Here is a 27,018-nt window from a genome sequence, read left to right as displayed (position 1 = left end):
TTATGTTTGGAAAATGAAGCAATGTGGTCAGATGGCTGAATTTATTCTCAAGGGTGTTTTGGAAGAACTCTTGAGGGGCAGGCAGTATCAAGGGAGAGGGCTGTCCTGGGTAAGAACCAAGCATGCTTAGGTCGTCATCATCTACCTCATGAAATAAATCCCCAAGTATCTCTGGACACATGACATATCAGTGTTTTGCAATAAGTCTTTCACCAACACAGTGTCCCACCTAGATGTGAGTCTATACTCACTGCTGTCAACATGTTAAGAGGTTGTGTTTTAGACATGACCTTTCTTGGTCAACTATGGTAGTGTTTAATGATCTGTTTTCTCTTGGTATTTCTATTTTAAATATTTTTCTCAAATTTGGAGAACATTCATTTGTTCTCAGAGCAAAATAGCGTTCTCTTGTTGAATACATGTCTGAAGGCTGGTTTCAGAAAATGTGATGTGCACTTGCACCTATTTGTAGGCCTGCTATAAATAGGGTCCTGCTGGCACCACAAGCATGTGTTTGATTGACAATTGCAGTCAGAGCTTTGCCTCTGGGACTTTGAAAAGCCTATCAATGGTAAGTTCACAAATTCATCAACTTTTGTTTCAACCAAGAAGTGTTTGAGTTCAATGTTAGTTCTCTGAATTCTAGAATAATGTCTAAGGGTTCAGCTTGACTCCTAATAACCCTTGTAGAGCCTGATAACGGTTCATATGTATACCTTTTTCATTGCAACTGCTTAGCTTGGTCAAAGGAAAGCAGTTGTCACTGTCTGAATTACTTTGGAGTTTTGATAATTGTTGCATTGCTTGAGAAAGGTGCATACAGGTAATATTTTCTTTGAGGATCTATTCAAATGAGTGAATGGTTTCCCAGACTAACCTAGACCAACATTTAACAGTATTAACAGCTGTTTTCTCCTTTCTTTTCCAGCTACTCTTACACCGGTAAGACACTGCAACTTGAAACTGGGGCTTTGATACATGACAAGCTGAGCCTTTTTTACTCAAGGAGCAGTCTGCTGTAGTAGACACATTTCCTTTATATTTGTGGGAATATCTGTTGAGTGGACAATGACTTCCAGAAGACCAATGACCCGTTCTTACTCTAGCAACGGGAGGTCCGGCGGCAGCTACAATGAGGAGGAGCCCAGCTCTTCGAATGGCCGCTTGGAGAGCAGCAACTACCTCTCCAATGTCAGGCCTGAAAACAGGTAGATCACCTCTTCTTACTTGTTTCATTGTGACGCTTGGCGTTTCAGTGCGACTTTGTCCACCACACACATTCATTAGATATTTCGGCCACCTCAACATATCTGTGGATTGTTTCCTAATGTCCAAAATGCTACATGGCAAGTAATAACCAAGTAACAGTATTTCAGCATTCTCAAGAAAAGCACAACTCTTAGAATACCAGTAATAATCTCTTTTGTAGCCTACTTTATAAATACAACTGAGTCCCATGTAAGAGAATCTAAGACACAAAACCACCAATATGTCTGATGGGCTGCCTTTATTTGCCTTCTCTCTGAATAGCTACTCAAGGTATTCTCAATCCAGGTCATCGAGGTAATGCATACTTTTACAACACCTATTCCAACTAACATCTTAACCACACATCCCGGTTTACCCCCAAGAGTGAAAGAGCAAATCTACACCGGTTTTTAACAATACTGTAAGTGAACCTGTTATATTGACTTTGATGTTATTGAACATTGACGTTGATATACAATTTCATTGATATGACATTGTTGAAAATATAACTTTGTAAGTACTTTTACCATGTCACTTTTTCAACTGCTGAGAAATGTTTAATGTTTGAGAGAGCAATCTCCCTTCACAATCAGTAATGATTAGTAACTGCCTTCTTCCCCTGCCTGGAATAAACAATGTACAGAATAAAGGTTGGCTAAAAGATCCCTGAAATATTGGCCTTCTCATTGGAAAGTACTTTAGCACATGCCCTGAAGAACAGACACTCAAGCTAAAGCACCCTTTCTTTCTCCAGGAGTACATTGTTCGGTGTGATGGCTCAGCTGACTGAGGACACCCAGCCTGTATTTGAGACCACCGTTAAATCCAAGGCTGTGTCAGAGAATTGTAATGTGAAGTTGACGTGTGTGGTTACAGGTACGCCTACATCCTTCAGAGTTGTGTATGTGTGGGAATGCATTAGATAGTTGTGAGTTGAGGATTTGGAGAAAGCGGAGAAACAAACCAACTTCTAAACAGCGATGCAAACATGAAGTGAGAATGGCGATAAATGATGAGAAACGTTGACTTTTGCTTCCTTCAATACTCCCCACTTGGCAAACAGTTCGACCTTTATCATAAAAAAAACTATGTCACATCTTGAGCACTGATCCACAACTGGAAAAGATGTTTAAAGAACCCCCACGGGTAGTTTTCAGAAGCGCCCCCAACATCAGTCAAATGGTGGTGAGGTCTGATCTTTCACCAACGCTGCGTAGCACCTTCCTAGACAAAATGTGCCAAATGATAATTACAGATGCGGCCATGTAACTTCACGAACAAATGCAAAAGCTCAATTCCCCTATCACAGGCAAGGCCATTAAGATTACAGGCATCACTATGTGTTCCACAAAAAATATGCTATACCTGATCAAGTTTATTTGTGGTCTATGCTATGTAGGAAAAAATTAAACAAGATCTGAAAACAAGGATTGCTGAACACAGGAGTAATATCAGGACTCTTGATCAGAGAAACGCCTATAGCTGCGCATTTCATGGAAGCTCGTCACAACATCAGCTCTCTGAGATACATTGGTATTGAACATGTTAAGACTCCTAGGAGGGGGAAATACTGATAATCTATTACTGATAAGAGAATTGTATTGGATTCACCGTTTGTCCACCATGTTTCCTAAAGGTCTGAACTAGAGGTCGACCAATAACAATCGGTAATCTGTATTTTTGGACACCGATTGGGGACAATTTTTTTTTTTATTTTGTATTGTTTTTACACCTTTATTTAACTAAGCAAGTCAGTTAAGAACACATTCTTATTTTCAATGACGGCCTAGGAACGGTGGGTTAACAGCCTTGTTCAGGGGCAGAACGACAGATTTTTACTTTGTCAGCTCGGGGATTCGTTTTTGCAACCTTCCGGTTACTAGTCCAAGCTCTAACCACCTGCCTTACATTGCACTCCACGAGGAGCCTGCGTGGCAGGCTGACTACCTGTTACGCGAGGGCAGCAAGAAGCCAAGGTAAGTTGCTAGCTAGCATTAAACGTATCTAAAAACAATCAATCTTAACATAATCACTAGTTAACTACACATGGTTGATTATATTACTAGTTTATCTAGCGTGTCCTGCGTTGCATATATTCGATGCGGTGCCTGTTAATTTCTCATCGAATCACAGCCTACTTCGCCAAACGGGTGATGACTTAACAAGCGCTTTCGCGAAAAAAGCACTGTCGTTGCACCAATGTGTACCTAACCATGAACATCAATGCCTTTCTTTAAAATCAATACACAAGTATATCTTTTTGAACCTGCATATTTAGTTAATATTGCCTGCTAACATGAATTTCTTATAACTAGGGAAATTGTGTAACTTCTCTTGTGTTCCATGCAAGCAGTATATGCAGCAGTTTGGGCCGCCTGGCTCGTTGCGAACTGTGTGAAGTCCATTTATTCCTAACAAAGACCCTAATTAATTTGCCAGAATTGTACATAATTATGACATAACATTGAAGGTTGTACAATGTAACAGCAATATTTAGACTTAGGGATGCCATCCGTTAGATCAAATACGGAATGGTTCCGTATTTCACTGAAAGATTAAAAGTTTTGTTTTCGAAATGATAGTTTCCGGATTCAACCATATTAATGACCAAAGGCTCATATTTCTGTGTGTTATTATGTTATAATTAAGTTCAAGCTAGTTCAGCCACACCTGTTGCTGACAGATGTATAAAATCAAGAACACCGCCATGCAATCTCCATAGACAAACATTGGCAGTAGAATGGCCTTACTGAAGAGCTCAGTGACTTTCAACGTGGCACCGTTCCAACAAGTCAGTTCGTCACACTTTAGCCCTGCTAGAGCTTCTCCAGTCAACTCTAAGTACTGTTAATGTGAAGCGGAAATGTCTAGAATCAACAACAGCTCAGCCACGAAGTGGTATGCCACACAAGCTCAAAGATGGAACCACCGAGTGCTGAAGCGTGTAGAAAATAGTCTGTCCTCGGTTGCAACACTCACTACTAAGTTCCTAACTGCCTCTGGAAGCAACGTCAGCACAAGAACTGTTCGTCGGGAGCTTAATTAAATGGTTTTCCATGGCCGAGCAGCCGCACACAGGCCTAAGATTATCATGCGCAATGCCAAGCTTCGGCTGGAGTGGTGTAAAGCTCGCCTCCATTGGACTCTGGAGCAGTGGAAATTCGTTCTCTGGAGGGATGAATCACGCTTCACCATCTGGCAGTCCAACGGACGAATCTGGGTTTGGTGGACGCCAGGAGAACGCTACCTGCCCCAATGCATATAGTGCCAACTGTAAAGTTTGTTGGAGGAGGAATAATGGTCTGGGGCTGTTTTCCATGGTTCGGGCTAGGCCCCTTAGTTCCAGTGAAGGGAAATCTTAACACGAAAGTATACAATGACATTGTAGACGATTCTGTGCTTCCAACTTTTTGGCAACAGTTTGGGGAAGGCCCTTTCCTGTTTCAGAATTACAATGCCCCCATGCACAAAGCGGGGTCCATACAGAAATGGTTTGTCGAGATTGGTGTGGAAGAACTTGACTGGCCTGCACAGAGCCCTGACCTCAACCCCATCTAACACTTTTGGGATGAATTGGAATGCCAACTGCAAGCCAGGCCTAATCGCCCAACATCATGGCCCGACCTCACTAATGCTCTTGTGGCTGAATGAAAGCAAGTCCCCACAGCAATGTTCCAACGTCTAATGGAACGCCTTCCAGAAGGGTGGAGGCTGTTATAGCAGCAAAAGGGGGACCAACTCCATATTAATGCCCATGATTTTGGAATGAGATGTTCGACAAGCAGATGTCCACATATTTTTGGTCCTGTAGTGTAGGTCACTGTAGTTATAACTATGGCCACCACGGGTCCTGCGCGTAATGGTCATATGGACGGGTATTACAATGTAATCTCTTTTTTTTTTACTGTTGCCTAGGCTTTAACTTGGACACATTTGTATGTATATTATCCGATATGACCATATGTACCTCTGTGAAAAATTATGATTGACTATGCGCAAAAGTGAATTTAATTGTTTCCTCACCCACCATTGCATGTGCGTAATGGTCATGTGAGGTGAAATGTGTATATTTTGGGATGTGAGCACTCTACAAGAATAGTCAATAAATCAGTAAATTGGGAGCATAAAGTGCGCAGGCCTTCCTGTTCTTTACAATTATTCTAAAGCGTATTCAATAACGTGAAAAGAAAAAAAGCAGTTAAAAAATAAAGGCAGTTGAGAGTAAATGATGCAATGTCATAATGTTGGCGCAGAGAATCAAGACAAAAATAGGTTTGAAAATCTAAGCAGGTTTTGCTGTTGCCTTCCCTCTGGCACTTTGGTTGGCTGCTTTTCAACTACAGCAGTAAAACTTGTGGCCTTGCATACCGCTATGATGCAACAGTCTGAAACATGCCTTTGTTCTTGATACAATTTCATTTCAAAACTTCAATTTTTTATTTATTTAATGATTAGTGGCTACTGTGTGATATCTCAAGGGTAACTTGTAAATAAAAAAATGAGGATAATGATGGTGTACTCTTAATGAGAGATAAACATGAAACTATCAATATCTTATCAAAAATATATATACAGTGCCTTGCGAAAGTATTCGGCCCCCTTGAACTTTGCGACCTTTTGCCCCATTTCAGGCTTCAAACATAAAGATATAAAACTGTATTTTTTTGTGAAGAATCAACAACAAGTGGGACACAATCATGAAGTGGAACAACATTTATTGGATATTTCAAACTTTTTTAACAAGTCAAAAACTGAAAAATTGGGCGTGCAAAATTATTCAGCCCCTTTACTTTCAGTGCAGCAAACTCTCTCCAGAAGTTCAGTGATCCTCTCTGAATGATCCAATGTTGACCTAAATGACTAATGATGATAAATACAATCCACCTGTGTGTAATCAAGTCTCCGTATAAATGCACCTGCACTGTGATAGTCTCAGAGGTCCGTTAAAAGCGCAGAGAGCATCATGAAGAACAAGGAACACACCAGGCAGGTCCGAGATACTGTTGTGAAGAAGTTTAAAGCCGGATTTGGATACAAAAAGATTTCCCAAGCTTTAAACATCCCAAGGAGCACTGTGCAAGCGATAATATTGAAATGGAAGGAGTATCAGACCACTGCAAATCTACCAAGACCTGGCCGTCCCTTTAAACTTTCAGCTCATACAAGGAGAAGACTGATCAGAGATGCAGCCAAGAGGCCCATGATCACTCTGGATGAACTGCAGAGATCTACAGCTGAGGTGGGAGACTCTGTCCATAGGACAACAATCAGTAGTATATTGCACAAATCTGGCCTTTATGGAAGAGTGGCAAGAAGAAAGCCATTTCTTAAAGATATCCATAAAAAGTGTCGTTTAAAGTTTGCCACAAGCCACCTGGGAGACACACCAAACATGTGGAAGAAGGTCCTCTGGTCAGATGAAACCAAAATTGAACTTTTTGGCAACAATGCAAAATGTTATGTTTGGCGTAAAAGCAACACAGCTGAACACACCATCCCCACTGTCAAACATGGTGGTGGCAGCATCATGGTTTGGGCCTGCTTTTCTTCAGCAGGGACCGGGAAGATGGTTAAAATTGATGGGAAGATGGATGGAGCCAAATACAGGACCATTCTGGAAGAAAACCTGATGGAGTCTGCAAAAGACCTGAGACTGGGACGGAGATTTGTCTTCCAACAAGACAATGATCCAAAACATAAAGCAAAATCTACAATGGAATGGTTCAAAAATAAACATATCCAGGTGTTAGAATGGCCAAGTCAAAGTCCAGACCTGAATCCAATCGAGAATCTGTGGAAAGAACTGAAAACTGCTGTTCACAAATGCTCTCCATCCAACCTCACTGAGCTCGAGCTGTTTTGCAAGGAGGAATGGGAAAAAATTTAAGTCTCTCGATGTGCAAAACTGATAGAGACATACCCCAAGCGACTTACAGCTGTAATTGCAGCAAAAGGTGGCGCTACAAAGTATTAACTTAAGGGGGCTGAATAATTTTGCACGCCCAATTTTTCAGTTTTTGATTTGTTAAGGATATGGCAGACATATGCCCCCTTTGGAGAGATTGGGTACCCCTAGTAAACTGGAAAAAAAAATCTGTCAAAAATTGCTAATATATGCAAATAAAAATTATTATTGGATAGAAAACACTCTAAAGATTCTAAAACTGTTGGAATTATGTCTGTAAGTATAGCAGAACTCACAGGGCAGGCATTCTTCCAAACTAGTTTTTGTGGCCATGAAAGTTGGAGCAACTTTGACGTCATGGCCCCCACCCTTCCCAACCAGTTATGAGGAGACTTAGGAGACTTTCTATCTCTTCCGCTAGATGTCCTCTTTCAGTAGAGCTTTGAATCGTTCAAATCCCGCGAGAATTGACCCTATGGGAGTGAAATTAGTGCGTGCCACGAGAAAATAGGCTGTGCGTAGGGGCGCGAATTGGTCCCAGCCATTCCTTTGTTCCAGCACTCAAGAGAAGGGCAGACGATGGCCGATTGAATTGAAGTTTGTTTTGTGTGTCTAAAACATCATAAAGCTTGCTTCTGCACTTAGTCGACATATAATATGTAATTTTGAAGTTTTGATGCGCAACTTTTCCGGACCAGAGGACGTTTTGGGTGCATTTCAGCTGATGTTATTAGCAGTAGCTAATACAAAGACGCAAGACTTGAAACCAAACAATGTATTGGGTAAGTATGAAGCCTTCCAGAACATTCTGAACGAAGACCATCGAAGGTAAGGGAATATTTATGCTTAAATCTGTGTTTCTGTTGACTCCAACATTACGTAGAAATGTAGCTTGGAACTGAGCGCCGTCTCAGCATATTGAATAGTGTGCGATTTCTGTAACGTTAAAAATAAATCTAACAAAGCGGTTGCATAAAGAAGCAGTGTATCTTTCTAACTATATGTAGAACATGTATATTTAGTCAAAGTTTATGATGTCTATTTACGTTATCTTGCCGCGCTACCTAGATTTCCTGCGGGCATTTTTGAGTAATTTCTGAACGTGAACTCACTGTAAATGGACATTTATGGATATAAATGGCATATTATTGAAAAAAAAAAATGTACTGTGTAACATGTCATATTACTGTCATCTGATGAAGATTTTCAAAAGGTTAGTGAACGATTTATTTTTTAATCCTGCGTTTGTTGATTGCATGTTTTGGCTATTCAAATGAGCTGTGTCTGGTGGTGGTTTTACATATATATGTGCTATGTTTTCGCCGTAAGACATTTTAGAAATCTGACTTGCTGGCTAGATGAACAAGGTGTTTATCTTTCATTTGAGCTATTGGACTTGTTAATGTGTGGAGGTTTAAATATTGTTAAGAATATTTTTGCGTTCCATGCGCCACCGTTTCAGCTGAACGTGGGAGGGTTGATTCCCAATTGGGAACCAATATCGTAGACAGGTTAAAAAAGTTTGAAATATACAATAAATGTCGTTCCACTTCATGATTGTGTCCCACTTTTTTTTTACTGTATGTATGTATTTTACTGTATGTATTACTGTATTTTACTGTATGTATTACTGTATTTTACTGTATGTCTGTGATGTACCATCTCCATGTGATGTCCATAGGTAACCCAGCCCCAGAACTGACGTGGTACCGAGACGACATGGAGTTGGACCGATACTGCGGTCTTCCAAAATATAAAATTGGCTGCAATGGAAAAACTCACACACTCCATATTTACAAGTAAGTAAGACAGAGAAAACCATATACCAGAAACCATATAATTCAACAATTACAATTTGGGTTTTCTATTTGAACTTGTGCTCAATGATGCCTGCACAGTTCCTTAAATTATTTGAGCCTCTTTTTGCAGCTGCACAGTGGATGATGCAGCCATCTATCAGGCTTCAGCCAGGAACAGCAAAGGCATTGTCTCCTGCTCTGGGGTTCTGGAGGTAGGCACCATGAGTGAGTACAAGATCCACCAGAGGTTCTTTGCCAAGCTGAAACAGAAGGCAGAGAACAAGAAGAGGGAGTTGGAGGAGAGCAGGAAAAGGGGCAAGGAGAACATCCAGAAAGAGCCTCTGGAACAGCAGCCTCTCCGAAGAAGCCCGATCCCCTCTCAGAGGAAACGCCGGGCCTCAAGCGTCCCCTCCTCACCACCAGATGGGGAGGAGATCACAGTCAGCCAGGGGGCAGAGGCTGTGGAGCAGCTAGCACCTGCTGTTGAAGAACCTAATGGGGTCAGTGCTAAAGCCAGTGAATTGGCTCCAGTAAAACCTACAGAGAATGGGGGCAAAATTCCCAACAGAGAAACCAGAGAAGCCAAAAAGAAAATAAAGATCTCAAATGGTGTAGATTCTGGTGTTGTCAGCAGTAGTCATACAGGACCAGGCAGTAGTCATACAGGCCCGGGCACCGGAGAAAATTCATATGATGGAGGGATAAGTTTGTCTCAATTTCTGGCAGATACCCTTCATTCGCAGACTGCTGAAGAAAAGATCCCTGCACAAGTGGAGGAAACATTGGCAGCGGAGACAATGGATACTACTGCTGCTGATCCTGAAACAGATGTGAGAGAGGAGAAGGGGAGAGAGAGGGAGGACAGAGAGGGGATGGACAGAGAGAGGATTCTTGGAGAACAGGAAAGAGAGAAAATGAGAGCGGGAGAACTGTCAATTGAGAGCGAAAAAGAAAGAGCAAGAGAAGCAGAACAGTTGCATAGGACAACAGCACATAGCAACACAGCCTCAGAAGTCAAAATGGAGGCTAAGACACATGCCCACAAGGAGGGAGATCATCACAATCACCACCACATGCAGGAAACTCTTTCCAATGTGCTCCACTCAGTCAAATACTTTTTCTTTGGTAAGAGCAAGAAGGATCATGCTTCTCATGATCATCATGTGAAAGGTCAGGAGAGCGAGAGAGGTCATACATTAGCCCCAACACAGCCATACCCTAGCCTTCCCCATCCACATCCACAAGAGCAAGATGGTCAACCAGAGGTGTATAAAAACCCCACAGAGGAGACAGTACCGATGGAGGTAGATGGGCTACAGAAAGCCCCGATAACTATGAAACCACACCAGCAGCCAGATTCATTGGAACGGTTGAATCCAGATGAACACGAGCGTGGAATTACTATTTCACACCCAGAAGAACCCCCTTCAGCTTCCAAAAGAGCACCAGAGAGTGTGCCTCGTTCACTGAAGCATGTTGAGCAGAGTGCCATGGATGTATGTCTGGAGGTGATCAGCAACACTACAGAGACAGTGCCCATGTCTGGCCCTCCAGCCCTCAGTGAGGTAAGTTGTGCCTTGTTGCTTCTAAGATTACATTGACCGCTCAGTTGCACACTGCAGTAGGGAGCCACTTAAAGGCTATTTATAGATTGTACATTTGTGCAACAAGACTTGAGTCTAACCACTCCAGGCCAACAGCTAAAATGATACATATGATTAAGCCACAGCAAATAGCTAGAGAAAGTCCAAAGAACATGCTGAATGCAGATGAATCATAACAGAGACTATTAGTTTGTTAGTTGTGTGTTCGTAGCCACTGTACTGTCTAAAACAGACAGAACACACTAACCAAGAAACTATCAGCAACATGGGGGCATGTTGTGTGTCAGCCAGGCTCTGTCAGACTATCTAGACTCTTGAGAGTGTGGGTTTCAATGCATCAGTATCACTCGAGAGCAACACCTCAAGCAATGTAGTGGGGGAAACAGGGAATCTGCCCAACTTGTATAAAAGAATGAGACCAGTTCGGGCAATCTGGTGTTGACTAATACAAATAATTCTCAGGGAGATTGGATAAGCTGAAAAAAAATTGTATTTACAAAAACTCCTAGAAATTGAAATGAAAAACATTCTGTAATTCTCTGTGCACTGTTTTCATTGTGCTTTGATGGTAATGACAAAACTCTACATCTATCTCACTGTCAAACTCTTAGGGTTGTATTAGCACACATTTGCATGTACTGAAGAAATTAAGATAGGCGTACCCAACTATTATGTTGTGACCATGAAATATCATTATATTTTAACAATTAGCTCTGCTGGATAATATAATCATCTATCCACAATATTAAAGCTGATCTACCCCCCCAAAAGTCAAAAGTTTGGACACACCTACTCATTCAAGGGTTTTTCTTTATTTTTACTATTTTCTACAAAGTAGAATAATAGGGAAGACATCAAACTATGTAGTAACTGAAAAAGTGTTAAACAAATCAAAATATATTTAATATTTGAGATTCTTCAAAGGAGCCACCCTTTGCCTTAATGACAGCTTTCCACATTCTTGGCATTCTCTCAACCAGCTTCATGAGGTAGTGACCTGGAATGCTTTTCCAACAGTCTTGAAGGAGTTCCCACATATGCTGAGCACTTGTTGGCTGCTTTTCCTTCACTCAATGGTCCAACTAGGGCTGTTGCGGTCACCGATTTACCGCCACACCGGCGGTTACCAGTCATGAAGGCAGTCAAATTCCACATTACCGTTTGTCACAGTAATTAGGCTTCTCCAAGCTCTGATGCTACCAAACTTGCTAACTGCCTGGCACTCAGCACTCTATTGTCCCTCTAATCACTCTGACATCAATGCAAATGTATTTGAAAATCGAATCAAACACTTCATGAGAGCCCATGCGCTCATGTTGCGCAACATTTCTATAGGCTATGCAATTGCGCAAGAAAACAGAGTGATGGCCACTAATAAAAAGACGAGGATCCCATCAGCTTTCTGTAGGCTAGGACTGCTATATTTATTTGTCGAACTTTCCTTATATTAAGCACATTGCTCACATTTACAACAGGAGTATAGCCTACCTGGCTGGCATGAAAATTAAAATGTTACATTTTTTTTTAAATTAACCACAGGGAAAAGCATAGATGCTATTTAAGTGTATAGATGACATGCATTTTTTCCCGCTGCCCCTGTTTCGATACAGGCGCATGATAATGGTACATTCTAAATCAAAACAAATGTCACACATACATTATTTAGTATATGTAAAGACAAGATTAAATCAAGGATAGTCTGATGGGTGACAATATTAACCTACCACTTGTGAATGATATTATCACTTGTGAATGATGCCCAGCATAAGAATGCCTTTTTTAATATTTATTTTTATCATAGTCGCACATCTCATGTAGCCTATCCCATAGGCCTATATGTTTTAGTAAGGTTTATATCACAACTAAAGTGGCCAAATAACTTCTTCAAATTAAGCAAGGGATGTAGAGTCTAACTAGCATTTCTATGCAGTGCGTAGGTTTAAAAGTTTGAAGATATTTTTCACCATAAAATGTACCTTTTATAAAAGCATTACATGCATAATTGCATTTGCGGTCACTTTTGATAAGGGTGTTTTCCGCTAATGGAACATTGGTGCTTATAGCCTACTACCATGTGCGCATTGCAGCGCTTATAATGTGAAGAAATAGCCTAATAGTTTATCAACATTTTAAGCTAAACATTCTGATCTGTTGTGTCAGCCACATTGCATAAAAAAAATGTTTGATGCTAGTGGTTGTATTGATTTGGGATCTATTGCATCCCACAAGTGTCCCAGACGATGTTCGGAATATTTATTTCTCGTACAGAATAGAATTGGTCAACTTTTGTACTATGGGGGATAGTAGATTGACATAGTCTAGTGCTTTTGCTGTTCATTAGGCCTACTCATCTTGTTGGCTGACGAAAAGTAAATGTGGACAGTTCTTCCAATATCTTCAATATGCACCTCGGAGTTGGATAAGGACACGTGCAGGTGCGTCCCCGATGTGACTGTCTTCACTTGTAGCCTGTGAGAAAGACCCGATCACATGACAGAGAGCCGTGTAAGTGAGAGGAGCTTCGGATTGCGCAGAACACTCAGGGAGAAGGGCACTACGCAGCACTCCGGGCTGCAAAAGGCATGCATTTCTTTAGGGTGCATTATGGCCACAAAGGGGATGCCACCGTGAAATTCAAGGTATTATCAAGTTGTCAAATTGTGAATGAGAGACTATTGGAGTGTGTACAGACTGCGCAATAAGAAAGCAGAGCTCATGCCTTTCAAGTTACTTTTTTCAAATCATCATTAGAGTTTCATCATGCAGTCTTACGATGTATTAAAAATCAAAACTTATAGCTCAACGTTTTTGTAGAACAACTAAAGTTGTAAGTGCGTGCCGACACCGCGATGACCTGCTTTATGGAAGAGAAGGAACCGGACACATCTGCTGACCCCCTGTCATGGTGGCGACAAAACCACTCTAGTTTTTTACATCATCAATAATGTGGAATCATGCAGCCCGTATATGTTTAAATAACTCCAAATCAAGCATATAACCTGCTTCAAATTATCACAATTTAAGCTGAATACAGAATAACAGCGCCATGCACGCATTAGCAAGGAAAAATATTCTTTCAATTTTATTCAGTGATGTTCAATTATATTCTTACTATAAAATCATGTAATATAAAATAATGGCACTTCTTCATATTCTAATGTTTCATAGGAAAGACCTGCCTAAAATTAATAATGGATTTATTGTGACGGTGTACAGGCAATTAAATGGATTTATTACACTTTAGACTTTTAAAATGTAGATGTTTAAAAGGCACGCATCAGCAGCTTGCATGTGTGGAACTCCTTTATGTTAATTAATAGGCAATTACCATGAGACCGACGGTAATTGACCATCACCAGCTGATGAAATTTCGTGACAGACACAGCCCTAGGTCCAACACATCCCAAACCCTCTCAATTGGGGTCGGGTGATTGTGGAGGGCAGGTCATCTGATGCAGCACTCAATCACTCTCCTTCTTGGTCAAATAGCCCTTACACAGCCTGGAGGTGTGTTGGGTCATTGTTCTGTTGAAAAACAAATTTTTATTTTATTTATTTTTTTTATTTTACCTTTATTTAACCAGGCAAGTCAGTTAAGAACAAATTCTTATTTTCAATGACGGCCTGGGAACAGTGGGTTAACTGCCTGTTCAGGGGCAGAACGACAGATTTGTACCTTGTCAGCTCGGGGGTTTGAACTCGCAACCTTCCGGTTACTAGTCCAACGCTCTAACCACTAGGCTACCCTGCCGCCCCAAATAACAGTTCCACTAAACACAAACCAGATTGGATGGTGTATCGCTGCAGAATGCTGTGGTAGCCATGCTGGTTAAGTGTGCCTTGAATTCTAAATAAATCACTGACAGTGTCACCAGCAACGCACCCCCACACCATCACACCTCCTCCTCCATGCTACACGGTGGGAACCACATGTGCAGAGATCATCCTTTCACCTACTCTGCGTCTCACAAAGACACGGCGGTTGGAACCATTTGGACTCATCAGAACAAAGGACAGATTTCCACTGGTCTAATGTCCATTGCTCGTGTTTCTTGGCCCAAGCAAGTCTCTTCTTCTTATTGCTGTCCTTTAGTAGTGATTTCTTTGTAGCAATTCAACCATGAATGCCTGATTCACGCAGTCTCCTCTGAAAAGTTGAGGTTGAGATGTATCTGTTACTTGAACTCTGTGAAGCATTTTTTGGGGCTGCAATCTGAGGTGCAGTTAAATTGCCATTTTGGCTCAAATGCATTAAGAAGGAAAGAAATTCCACAAATTAACTTTTAACAAGGCACACCTGTTAATTGAAATACATTCCAGGTGACTACCTCATGGAGCTGGTTGAGAGAATGCAAGAGTGTGCAAAGCTATCAAGGCAAAGGATGGCTACTTTGAAGAACCTCAAATGTAAAATATATTTCAATTTTTTTTAACACTTTTGGTTACTGCAGGATACCATATGTGTTGATTTCTTCACTATTATTCTACAATGTAAAACATAGTAAACAAAGAAAAACCATTGATTGAGTAGGTGTGTTCAAACTTTTGACTGGTACTGTATATATAATGGTTGTTTGATTGTAGTCCTGCCCACAACTTACTGACGTTGTTCATTGTAATGTTATACCGTACACAACGCAACTATATGACACATCATAGACTAACTTCACTGGCAAACTGATATGGTTCTATTTAATGTCTCAGTAATGTAACTAGAATCAACATCTCTCTCAATGCCAGTGTGACACATTATGACACTAATTCTATTAGTCCCCTACGGTGCTAATTCCAATTAACCTGAAAGTCTGCTGCCCATTGTGTTTATATTGGATTAGAACATTAGAACATGCAGTAAGGGGAGCTGCTCTCCACTCTTTACACAAACAATGGTTTTGTGGATATGTTTCTCCATAATGTGGAACTGCAACTCCCCTTTCCGGTTGTGGCCAGTTAATGTTAGAAGTTGTGGCAAATCAATTGGAGGAACTCATAACAATGGACAGAACTTTGTTTGTGCACAAGACTAAAAATTCTGTTAAAGAGGCCTTGTTCAGGCTAGAGTAAAAAAAAATTAGACTGAACATGACACCAGTTCCTCTTCATTTAACACAACTCGGACTCTCCTGTTCTAACATGTCATGGAACTGTAAGGGGTCTGTTTGACGTCACATAACAAAATGAATGACCTGAGAAAAAAGCCAGGGGAAGTTGAAGATAGATTCCTCAAAATAATAAACGTTATTATTCAGATATTTATACTACATACTGCTCTTCAAACAAACCTGTAATCCAGGAAAAATATTGCATTAGAATAAAACATTTATGCATCTGATTGTTTTAATTAACATGGAAATTGCTTTTGCCACAGGCAATGTTACTTTTTAAAGGCTCCATTTTTCAAATATAATTTATGACTTTTATGTTAAAGTCACGTGTTGTCTCTATTTCCCCAAAGACAATTACATTTTCTAAGCATGTGCTCAGCAACAGCAAATTACTTTCAGCATTAGTCACTTGAGGTGGGATGATAGTCCCTTGCCAACAGATATGCACTCATTCATTCAGCTCACTGTGCAAGCAACACACCTGTTAAAGGACTGGGGAAATCCCCGACTTCAACACAACAGGTCCATTTACAGCATCCTTTAACCTACTGTACCTGACAAGAAAACATCTGAATTATCCCAACACCTGGTCCCCCTTTAAATACATTACTGCAAAATAGAAAAGCATTAAATAAAATAAACGATAGAATGGTTTAATTTATTGATTCTTTAATTGTATCATCAGATCATATTATTATTTCCCTTATTAGACTGCCATATATAATACAGTAGCTGTTACGGTTTTCTTTGGGTGAAGTAGAGTCGGACCAAAATGCAGCGTGGTAATTTAGATTCATCTTTAATAATGATGAAAAACAAACAATACAAAAACCTAACATGAAAACCTAACAGCCTATACTGGTGCAAACCAAACACAGAGACAGGAACAAGGACAATCACCCACAAACACACAGTGAAACCCAGGCTACCTAAATATGGTTCCCAATCAGAGACAATGACTAACACCTGCCTCTGATTGAGAACCATATCAGGCCAGACATAGAAATAGACAAACAAGACATCCAACATAGAATGCCCACCCAGCTCATGTCCTGACCAATACTAAAACAAGGAAAACACACACGAACGATGGTCAGAACGTGACAGTAGCAGTGTTTGGGTTACAGGTTTTTTCCTTGTGTGGAAAACATGAGGAACCGTTTACCTTATCTGGTGCAGATAAAGCTGTCCGTTTTTAAACACTTGACATTTTCCAACACTTGGTTTCAATTAAACTTGATCCTGTTCGATATGGGTAAGGGAGAGTTCATGAAAACTGACCGGTCGTAAACATTTTTTTTAAATTGTCCGTGGTCACACAAACATTATGTACACATTTGCCGATTTTAACATATTCACAAAGGTTATACAGTTCACGTATGTTGAAAACTCTGGGTGACACTTTATTTGGATATTCCCATATACTGTATTTTATCTTCAGATGATCATACTATCAACAAACTATCTGTTGATAAGAATCTGCTTGCTAAGGTTACAGTAAAGGGTTAGACTAAGTGTTATGGTAAAAGGGTTAAGATTAGGGTTAGGGCTAGGGTTAGGGTTAGGGTTAAGATTAGGGCTAGGGATAGTAGATAGTTGAAATGTTGTTGACAGTTATTGAATATCTACGGAACATCTACAAACCATCTATCCAAATAAAGTGTTACCAAACTCTGATATGATTCTTTAAATATTATGGAATTATATTATATCTCTGGACATTCTTTAAAACTGATTTATTATGGAAAACAACTTTCCTCAGTCTTAAAGAAGCACTGAGTGTTCAATAGTCAAAGGTGAACATACTGGCCTTGGTCATGTGGTTGGCCATAACAAATAGTTTGTCAATGATTTAAAAACCCTTTTCGTTGCAGATAATCTTTATTGGTTTGTGATACTTCTCCAAAGCTAAGTGTCGATAAAGATTCATAGTCACAAGATAATAGGATTTACCTTAGTGGTAGCTGATATAATCATAACATAGTAGTTATCATGGTGTTGTTATTAATTATGGTGTTGTTCAGGGCTTTACAAATACCATGTGAGTGTTTGATGTTATGTGGTACTAAACAGCTGTGTTTGTTTTTGCCTCAAGGCTGCCGAGGATCAGACCCAGGCAGACTCAGTCCCCCACATGGTTGTCTCAGCCCCACATGAGATAAACATCCAAGAGTTTTCATCCGGGACTGATCAGGTGACAAGACTAAATGATAAAACTGAAGATTTACACAAACCGGGTATATCTGACTCTACACGGAACCCAGACCCCAGCAGTGGAGCAGGTCCCCACATGTCAAACCTAACTAGTATGGATGACAGTGGGAGTGCTCCTAACAGTAATGTCCCACCCACAGTCAGCCAGTGCCTCATCGAAAGTGAAAAAGAGAAGGAAATGCATGTGGATGACAAGGGCATTGAAAGTGTCTATAAGAATCATGGAGAGAAAAGTGATGTCAAAGCAGAGAATCAACCATGTCCCACTTTAAATGTGAGTGCAGGGATATTTGATATCAAAACACCTGCTGTGGAAGAGAGAATTGAAACATGCCATTTTAAAACACAAGAGCAGCAGACTCTTACTTTGGATGATAAAGTTAGTACACACAATTCTAAGTCCCAAGACAAGGATATTGATACTTTGCAAGAGAATGTAGAGACAATTTCTTCAAAAGCACACGTAGAATGCATCCCGGTTTTAGAGGAGAGTAAAGAGAAAATACATAACAAGGAGGAGGAGATACATTTCAAAAGATTGGAGGAATCTTCTCCCACTTTGCTGCAAAAGAGTTTAAAGAATAGAGTTCTAAAAATAACAGATGGATACCCTCCTGTGGCAGGGGAGAGCATAGAGGACCATGATCTCAACACAAAAAGGAAAACTATCTTAGCTTTAGAGAAAAGCGATGAAAGTGCCTTAAAAGTGGAATGTACTCCTGCTTTGGAGAATAGGTTAGTGGACTGTCCATTTGGCAACCAGAATGTGAGTTTACAGAGAAATGAGGTGCCAACCCTCACTATGGAGAAACGGGTTGAAATTGTGACTGAGATAAAGGTAGAAATGCTGGGTGAATCTAAGAGACACTCAGAGAGACAGCCTGTGAGAGGCTCTGCCATTGTGCCCGCTGAGCAACCAGTGGCAGCATCAGTTACCAGTCGAAAGGCTAATGCCCCTCATCTGGGTGGATATTCTAGAAATGTAACAGAGATTAGAATTGTAGATTCTGCTCTTAAAATCCAAGAAATCAAAATGATTGTGACAGAACAACAGACAAAAGAAGAGCCAATGATTATACCAAATATAGAGATTACGGAACCAGAAGTCAAAGAGCCTACACAGCCATTAATACGTATTACACCCAATGAACCTACATCAGAGTCAGCCATTTTCCAAAAGGATGATGCAAAAGATGTTTTAGACATAATGATCACAGAAAAAAGTGCAGCTGTTACCCCAGTGATAATTGATGTGACACCCACTCAAGAAAGTAAGCAGAATAATATTATCATCGAACCAATGGAGAAAGTGCAGGAAGTTACACCAGTTGAAGAGGCAAAAACGCCTACGGCAGAGAAACCAACGAGTAGTGAGTGCCTCACAAAGACGGATAATAAGTTCATTCCTAAAATAAATGTTTCATATTCTGATGATAGTGAACTAGACCATGAGCATCCACAAGTTAAGCCCCTCGTCTTAGATACAGGAACATCGGAGGAAGTACCCAAAGTGCCTCTGTTTGTGGTCCCTCCTATTTCTGTAATCTGTGAGGATAGCCCTTTCGAAAGCGAAGAGCTTCTTAAAAATGAGAGTAAAGAATCAGAATCCTTCGTGGCTATGCTCAGGGGGGTCAAGAGTGATTTAGAAAATGATTCTACCCCTGAGTCTGACAAACCCCATAGTATTCCACAAAAACAGACTATAGAAACAAAGGAACGTAGTGTGATAGACAATATCCCCTCTGTGTCATATAAACCCGTAATGCCATCAGAAGAAACAACAATCCAAAAAGCTGAGGACATCAGTATTACAGAAACTGATAAGGTAAAACCACTCAAAGAGTCAAGGATAGAGTCTTACATCATTGGCGATGAACCAAGAGAAAGAACCCCTATTGAGAGGCTTGCTGTCAAACCCCCAACACCCCCCAGGAGTCCCAGTACTCTTCGTAGGTTAATGTCCAGGACTCCCCCTGCCATTACTGTGGATGACCCTGCTAACAGTGAGAAGGCAGGATTGGAGCAGAGTGGTGGAGACACCCCAACGTCCTCCCTGTCTTGTGAGAGCAGCCCCAAGCTGAAAAGAAGGGACAGTCTGACCCTCATCCGCTCTGCCACGCCTGAGGAGCTGGCGTCTGGAGCTCGCCGCAAGATCTTCATCCCCAGGGAGGGAGAAGGGGTAGTGGTGGCTCTGGGTGTGGGTGGTAGCCCACTGGACACCCAGGTCAAGGAGGCGGCTCCATACTTGTCGCCCAGTCAGGCTCGCAGGGCAGCATTCCTGCAGGCCCCAGCAGGCTCACAGACCCCACCGCTGGAGAGACGTTCCCCTCTGCTGAGCCGTAGGAAGGCAACTCTGGAGGTGCCTAAAGTTGTGGAGACCAACACAGAGGAGCCAGAGAGCCCAAAGACTGAGGTCAAACCTCTTGAGAAGGAGAAGCTGAACCCCTTCAAAGGTAAAACAATAAAATAGGAAATGTATGAGATTAATCCAATATTGTTTCTATGTCCATCTCTTGGTGTTGGTGTCTCCTATCAGGAGGAGCTGATCAGGAAGCTGCTTCTGAATGTAGAAACGTTAGAGGAAATCATGTACAGTATATCTTTACCTTGGTGTCCCCCCACCCAGCTCCTCAGGTTATCCGTAAAATCAGGGGAGAGCCCTTCCCAGATGCCTCAGGACACTTGAAACTCTGGTGCCAGTTCTTCAACGTGCTCATTGACTCCTCTATCAAGTGGTACAGGGACGAGGAAGAGATAGTTGAGGTGAAAAGAAGGTAAATCCCTAGGGCATCTCCCAACCCAGAGTTTACAGTAACTGCTTGCAATACATCTATCTAGCGGTGACATGGCATTTATATTCACTCTGATCAAAGCCATCGTGCATTTACAGTAATAGACACCTGCCCTCTGAAAACAGTTGCTTTGTACAGTATTACTGTAAGCATTCATTAATAGCCCCATTGGTTGGTTCATCTGGGCCATGTGCTATATTTGAAGAACTAATGTTCTGAAGATGAACAGCCTTTAATTTTAGCAGCGGGTTTATCACACAGCCATATCATTCTCTCATTCTCACTCTGGGAGGTGTCCAGTTTATGTGACGAGGGAGCCCACAGCTCTGATCCTGACTGACACAGGGAGGTGAAGCTTTGGCCAGACACAGCCACTGAAAACTGAGACACTATTTCGCTATTCACCAGGGGGCTTTAAAATATAAATCTGTGCTATTGGCTGCTAGGTCAGAAAAATCTCCCCTCATGCAAGCATGGCACGCAGCACTACTGTCTGTCTCAGTCTCACAGTGACCTCTTGTGGAGGTGAATACATTATTGAATATGCTGTGAGCGTGTGTCTTGTGTCACGTCAACCTTTTTATCTTCTTTTATTTCCCAGTGGAGGAGATGAGAGCCAAGTAGCGCTGGCCATCGTCCAGACATCCAGTCAAGATTGTGGGGTGTACGGCTGCACAATCAAGAACGAATTTGGGACTGATTCAACTGACTTCCTTCTCAGCGTAGACTGTAAATTATGTTAACCTAGTGGCATATTTCAAATCCCACAACATTACTTCAACCATTTATTCCATGAGTTACTAATTGTGTTTGTTTTTTTGTTTTTCTGCAGTACTTTCAGAGTACTTCCTGCGTGAGGATTTAGAAGGTAAGCCTCATAGGCACTGAGGAGGTTTATACAGTATTATAAACCGGGTGGTTCGAGCCCTGCATGCTGATTGGCTGACGGCCGTGGTATATCAGACTGTATACCACAGGTATGACAAAACATTTATTTTACAGCTCTAACTATGTTGGTAACCAGTTTATAATAGCAATAAGGCACCTCAGGGGTTTGTGATATATGGTCAATATACCACGGCTAAGGGCTGTGTCCAGGCACTCTGTATTGAGTCATATGTCCAGGCACTCTGCGTTGCGCAAAGAACAGCCCTTAGCCGTGGTACATTGGCCATATACCACACCTCCTCAGGCCTTATTGCTTAAATAACTTAAACATACTGTATTGTTGACTACCTTATTGCTATGATATAACACAATGTTCCTGCTCCTGTAGAGAGTTTCTGACATTCATATTGCATCCTTTACAGTTGGAGAAGAGATAGAAATGACTCAAATGCTGTTCACCAAAGGCCTAGCAGACCCGGGATACTGGGGGGAGAAGTTCTTTGGGCGCATCATGACACAAGAGGCCCACCTGGGAGAGGGCTGTGCACACAAGGCCTGCAGGGTGAAGGTCATCTATGGCCTGGACCCTGTGTTTGAGTCCGGAACCAACTGCATCATCAAAGTACAAAACCCCATCGCCTATGGGACCAATGAGGACAGCAACCTTGCAGAGAGAAACATGGAAATTACTAAGCAGGTGAGTCTTACTGTACATCACATCATGAGGACATTCAGGTACAGATTTAAGAAACTAAAAAGAGTCCAGGGTGCATACCAGTGCATAATGGGTTTTCACTAGTTTAACATTGAATTGGTGATTATAGAGAAAAAGCATATGAGAAAACAAATGTGACACAAATGCAATGCGTCTTTGCCTTTTGTCTCACCAGGAGTGCAAAATCCAAAACACAGTTCGGGAGTATTGCAAAATCTTTGCTGCTGAGGCGAGGGTGATTGAAAACTTTGGCTTTTCACTGGAGTAAGTAATATAATGACTGCAATTCAAATTTTGATCATTATCAATGATCATTATCAATACACTTATCAATGATCATTATCAATACACAATAGTATGAGTAAATCAATGACAAAAAATGACAGAGTATGGTTATGTCATTCATTCCCTTTGTTTTTCTGCATGCTTACACAGAGTGAGCCCTCTTTATCTGATGTACCGCCCTGCCAACTCGGTCCCATATGCCACTGTGGAGGCTGACCTGAAGGACATCTTCCTCAAGTACTGTATGATGGATGCCAAAGGCAGGCTGATCACCAGAGCCACCTCAGAGGTGGAAATGAAATGCTGCTCCTTCCAGCATTGGATCCACCAATGGACAAATGGCAACTTACTGGTCACTGGGCTGGAGGGTAAGAAAGACTAGCAGACAAGGTCATTCTCAAAAGAAAAAGATGAAAAAAGGCAGTTGAAACAACAAAATGATCCGTGTTATTTGTTTATTTCAGGTGTTGGACCAAAGATCACTAAAGTTAGAATCGTCACAAAATTGAAGGGGTTTGTATATCATTCTATATTTAGGTTCTCATATGGAAATAAAGCTACTTACCAAGCTACCGATTACTTCACACTGGAAGAAGTTAAGCTACATTACAGCTACCCTTAAGAAAAATTGAGTTTACTTAACTATAGTTACTTTGAAAAAGTAGTTCACTACTTCTTTTTTTTTTTATTATCACATGTAAATCTGAAATGTCAAACTACAAATTGCAAGAACAGATAACTCTGGGGTCATAAGTTAACAAAATGTGTAATTTAGCCAATTAAATATTTCAAGTGAGAATTAAGCAGGTCTGATGCCAAAAAAGAAAGGAAATGATTGCTTACTTCACCCATATTTTCTTATCTTTTTGCAAAAAAAAGGTAGTGTGTATTTCCAGTAGCTAGCTATACCGCTACATTGAAAAAATATAATTAACTAGAGAAAACACTACCTAGATATGAATTCAGTACAACTACCACCAAGCTACGGCAAAATGTAGTTAAATTCAGTTGAACTACATGTAGTTCACTACTCCCCAACTCTGTTGATGCTATTATTTAAAGTAGGCATATATTCGTGCAAATGTTTTACCAGTTGGTCCACATCGTCTTATCCAACTCTAAGGAAATTACTTCTGCATTGCAGGTATCAAAGCCTTACAGAGGATGGTTCTCCTAAGGTGTTTGAGCAGTTCCTGACTCAGCATCAGTGTAACTACTACTGTGGGCTTCTCAGCCTGAGAACCCTGAAGCCCATGGACACCCTGCAGCAGCCCCCCAAAATCAAAGTCTCCCGAAGCCCCCTGCTCGGCAGGAAGTTGGGCTCATCCAGCCCTCAGCTCAACAGGAAGTTGCTCTCATCCAGCCCCCAGCTACAGAGAAAAGGACTGAACAGCCCCTTGACAACCAGAAAGCCAACCTCCAGCCCAAAGGTGCCAAGAAAGACTGGGGAGACAGAAAACAAGTCCACAGCCAAACCCAATGCCGATGACAGACTCAAAGTTGTGGTATGAGGTAAAAACGACAAAAGGGAATACATATCAAAACAGCTTCCCTTTTCCTTCACACAAACATTCAACTTTGTTTTCCTGTCACCCATTACTGTATTTAGTTTGGTTGAAGCTAAGATGACCAGCATGGCCTTGAACAAAATGCAGCAGACTTTGTGCCTGAAAAGTCCTCATCCAAGAGAAAAACAGGGAGATTAGTTCAAATCTAGGGAATAGGTCAATGACCGACCCTGTTGGATGGTTGTGTAACAATACTGTGAATTTCTCAATCACAATCAGTAGTAAGATACTCCCCCTTCTCCAGCTTACTGTTGAACTGCTGAACTGGTTAATTGAGTGGAGGTACAGTACTTTTAAGGTCTCTTCAACTTCCAGCACTAAGGAAATGGGACACAGTGATTCACCTCAGGTCCAGAACCAAGTGCTCTGTCCCCTGCAAAGGAGAAGAGACTTATGAAGTGGTTGAAACAATGGTGCTGGATGAAAAGCGGTGGCTGTAAGCAGCAATCTAATAGCTTGATGCAGATGCAAGGGGATTGGAGTGCACCAACTGCCTTGTACATCTGTGATGTACTGTATATGTCTTGGACATACAGTGCATTCGGAAAGTATTCAGACCCCTTGACTTTTTCCACATTTTGTTAAGTTACAGCCTTATTCTAAAATTGATACAATTATTTTTTTCTCTCATCAATCTACACACAATACCAAACAATGACAAAGTGAAAACAGGTTTTCAGAATTTTTGCAAATGTATTAAAAATGAGACAGAAAAACCTTATTTACATATGTATTCAGACCCTTTGGTATGAGACTCAAAATTGCATCCTGTTTCCGTTGATCATTCTTGAGATGTTTCTACAACTTGATTGGAGTCCACCTGTGGTAAATTCAATTGATTGGACATTTGGAAAGGCACACACCAGTCTATATAAGGTCCCACAGTTGACAGTGCATGTCAAAGCAAAAACCAAGCCATGAGGTAGAAGGAATTGTCCGTAGAGCTCCGAGACAGGATTGTGTCGAGGCACAGATCTGGGGAAGGGTACCAAAAAATGTCTGCAGCATTGATGGTCCCCAAGAACACAGTGGCCTCCTTCATTCTGAAATGGGAGAAGTTTGTAACCACCAAGACTCTTCCTAGAGCTGGCCATCTGGTCAAACTGAGCAATTGGGGGAGAATGGCCTTGGTCACGGAGGTAGAGTGGCCAGACGGAAGCCACTCCTCAGTAGAAGGCACATGACAGCCCGCTTGGAGTTTGCCAAAAGGCACCTAAAGGACTCTCAGACCATGAGAAACAAGAAACATGATAACTTTTTGGCCTGAATTTCAAGCGTCAAGTCAGGAGGAAACCTGGCACCATTCCTACGGTGAAGCATGGTGGTGGCATCTTCGGGACAAGTCTTTGAATGTCCTAGAGTGGCCCAGCCAGAGCCCGGACTTGAACCTGATAAAACATCTCTGGAGAGACCTGAAAATAGCTGTGCAGCAATGCTCCCCATCCAACCTAACAGAGCTTGAGAGGATCTGCAGAGAAGAATGGGAGAAACTCACTAAATACAGGTGTGCCAAGCTTGTAACGTCATACCCAAGAAGACTCGAGGCTGTAATCGCTGCTAAAGGTGCTTCAACAAAGTACTGAGTAAAGGGTCTGAATACTTGTGATATTTCAGTATTTTTGCAAAAATGTCTAAAAAACTGTATTCCTTTGTCATTATTGGGTATTGTGTGCAGATTGAGGGAGAAAAAAACTATTTTTATCAATTTTAGAATAAGGCTGTAAAGTAACAAAATGTGGAACAAGTCTAGGTGTCTGAATACTGTCCAAATGCACTGTAGAAATTGTTTTTGTTGGTCAGTAATTTGATCTTGTTAATGTTAGTGGAATAGCATGTTCTAAGATGTTCTATTATGGCAGTATTATGCCCTAAAACTATGCAATGCACTCTTCCAAATACAGAGCAAACAATATTACTCTTGCCTCTTTACTGGGAATTTGTTTTTGTGCACATTTTTTGCAAATGTTTTCTTGCCTTTTGAAAATTGCCAGGTTTTTGTAGTTCAGTTCATTTTTGTTGAACTTTATAAACCCCATAATCTGTTAATTAGAAATGAATATGTTCACAGCTTAAGTCTGAACAGTACAGTACACCGATCCCCTTACCCTGGTTCCTCAAACGATTGGCACTTGTCGTGATATGTAACTGACAAAGCTTTGAGTGTTGAAGAGTGGGAAGGGGCTTATAGAAATGAACACTAACTTTGTTAGTGCCATTTACACGCATGAGTCAACTTACAAAGTGAAAGACATGGCTATATAATATGAGAACCATGTAAAAACTGGGTTAGACCTGGCCCATGGTCACAGTAAAGCAGTAGCTCACCTGGTAGCTTATCTTTATGACTGAAATTGATATGCATTCACATCATTCACACTTCTGGTGTTTACTTATTCATGAACTGTAGATGACCGTGTCAAAAATACTGTAAGTAAATTGTGGTCTGTTGTGACATGAGCAAACTGTTAAATGTCTGTAATGTGTGTAATGGGGTGATATTGTCACTAGTTTGTAGTGTATGTACTGGAGTGAGGTGAGTGAGGTGAGTGAGGTGAGTGAGGTGAGTGAGGTGAGTGAGGTGAGTGAGGTGAGTGAGTGAGTGAGGTGAGTGAGGTGAGTGAGGTGAGTGAGTGAGTGAGTGAGTGAGTGAGTGAGTGAGTGAGTGAGTGAGTGAGTGAGTGAGTGAGTGAGTGAGTTATGTGTGTGCTTGTTGGCAGAGTGCTACTGAAATTAATGTCCATGACACTGTAATATTTGGTATGTTATGTGGTGCCAACAGATTTTGTAAAATAAAAGTGTACATACCATTCTTGTTAAACGTTCATACTCATATTTTTACGTACTGTATTTACAGATTTACTCAATGTTATAATTTACAATCAATATACAATTCAA

At 41.1% G+C, this 27,018-nt stretch overlaps 1 protein-coding gene across 11 annotated transcripts; it reads left to right on the top strand.

Moving 5' to 3' along the window:
* The first annotated feature begins 184 nt into the window (after positions 1-184).
* On the top strand, positions 185-26,930 carry LOC110521169 (alpha-protein kinase 3). Of its 11 annotated transcripts, none has more exons than XR_016493784.1 (16): positions 190-571; positions 929-1,208; positions 1,531-1,563; positions 2,003-2,124; positions 8,835-8,952; positions 9,083-10,517; positions 17,757-20,328; positions 20,502-20,649; positions 21,269-21,396; positions 21,500-21,535; positions 21,978-22,252; positions 22,446-22,534; positions 22,706-22,923; positions 23,020-23,068; positions 23,700-26,710; positions 26,755-26,930. XR_016493784.1 is itself a non-coding variant. In XM_021598606.3 (15 exons), the coding sequence occupies exons 2-15, from the start codon at positions 1,069-1,071 to the stop codon at positions 24,064-24,066; spliced, it is 5,730 nt and encodes a 1,909-aa protein (XP_021454281.3). In that variant the 5' UTR covers positions 190-571; positions 929-1,068; the 3' UTR covers positions 24,067-26,930. The 11 variants fall into 11 exon arrangements, 8 of the variants coding, with proteins under 8 accessions (XP_021454295.3, XP_021454281.3, XP_090085071.1 ...); XR_016493782.1 differs by having other exon boundaries at positions 23,700-26,727; positions 26,771-26,930; XR_016494090.1 differs by lacking the exon at positions 26,755-26,930 and having other exon boundaries at positions 21,500-21,644; positions 23,700-25,565.
* The last annotated feature ends 88 nt before the right edge of the window (positions 26,931-27,018 follow it).

The sequence above is a fragment of the Oncorhynchus mykiss genome, chromosome 1 (genome assembly GCF_057628025.1).
Source record: "Oncorhynchus mykiss isolate SJ-2025 chromosome 1, ASM5762802v1, whole genome shotgun sequence".
Classification (NCBI taxonomy): Eukaryota; Metazoa; Chordata; class Actinopteri; order Salmoniformes; family Salmonidae; genus Oncorhynchus; species Oncorhynchus mykiss.
Note: the sequence above shows the minus strand (reverse complement) of the source record. Positions and strands in the feature narration are given on the sequence as shown.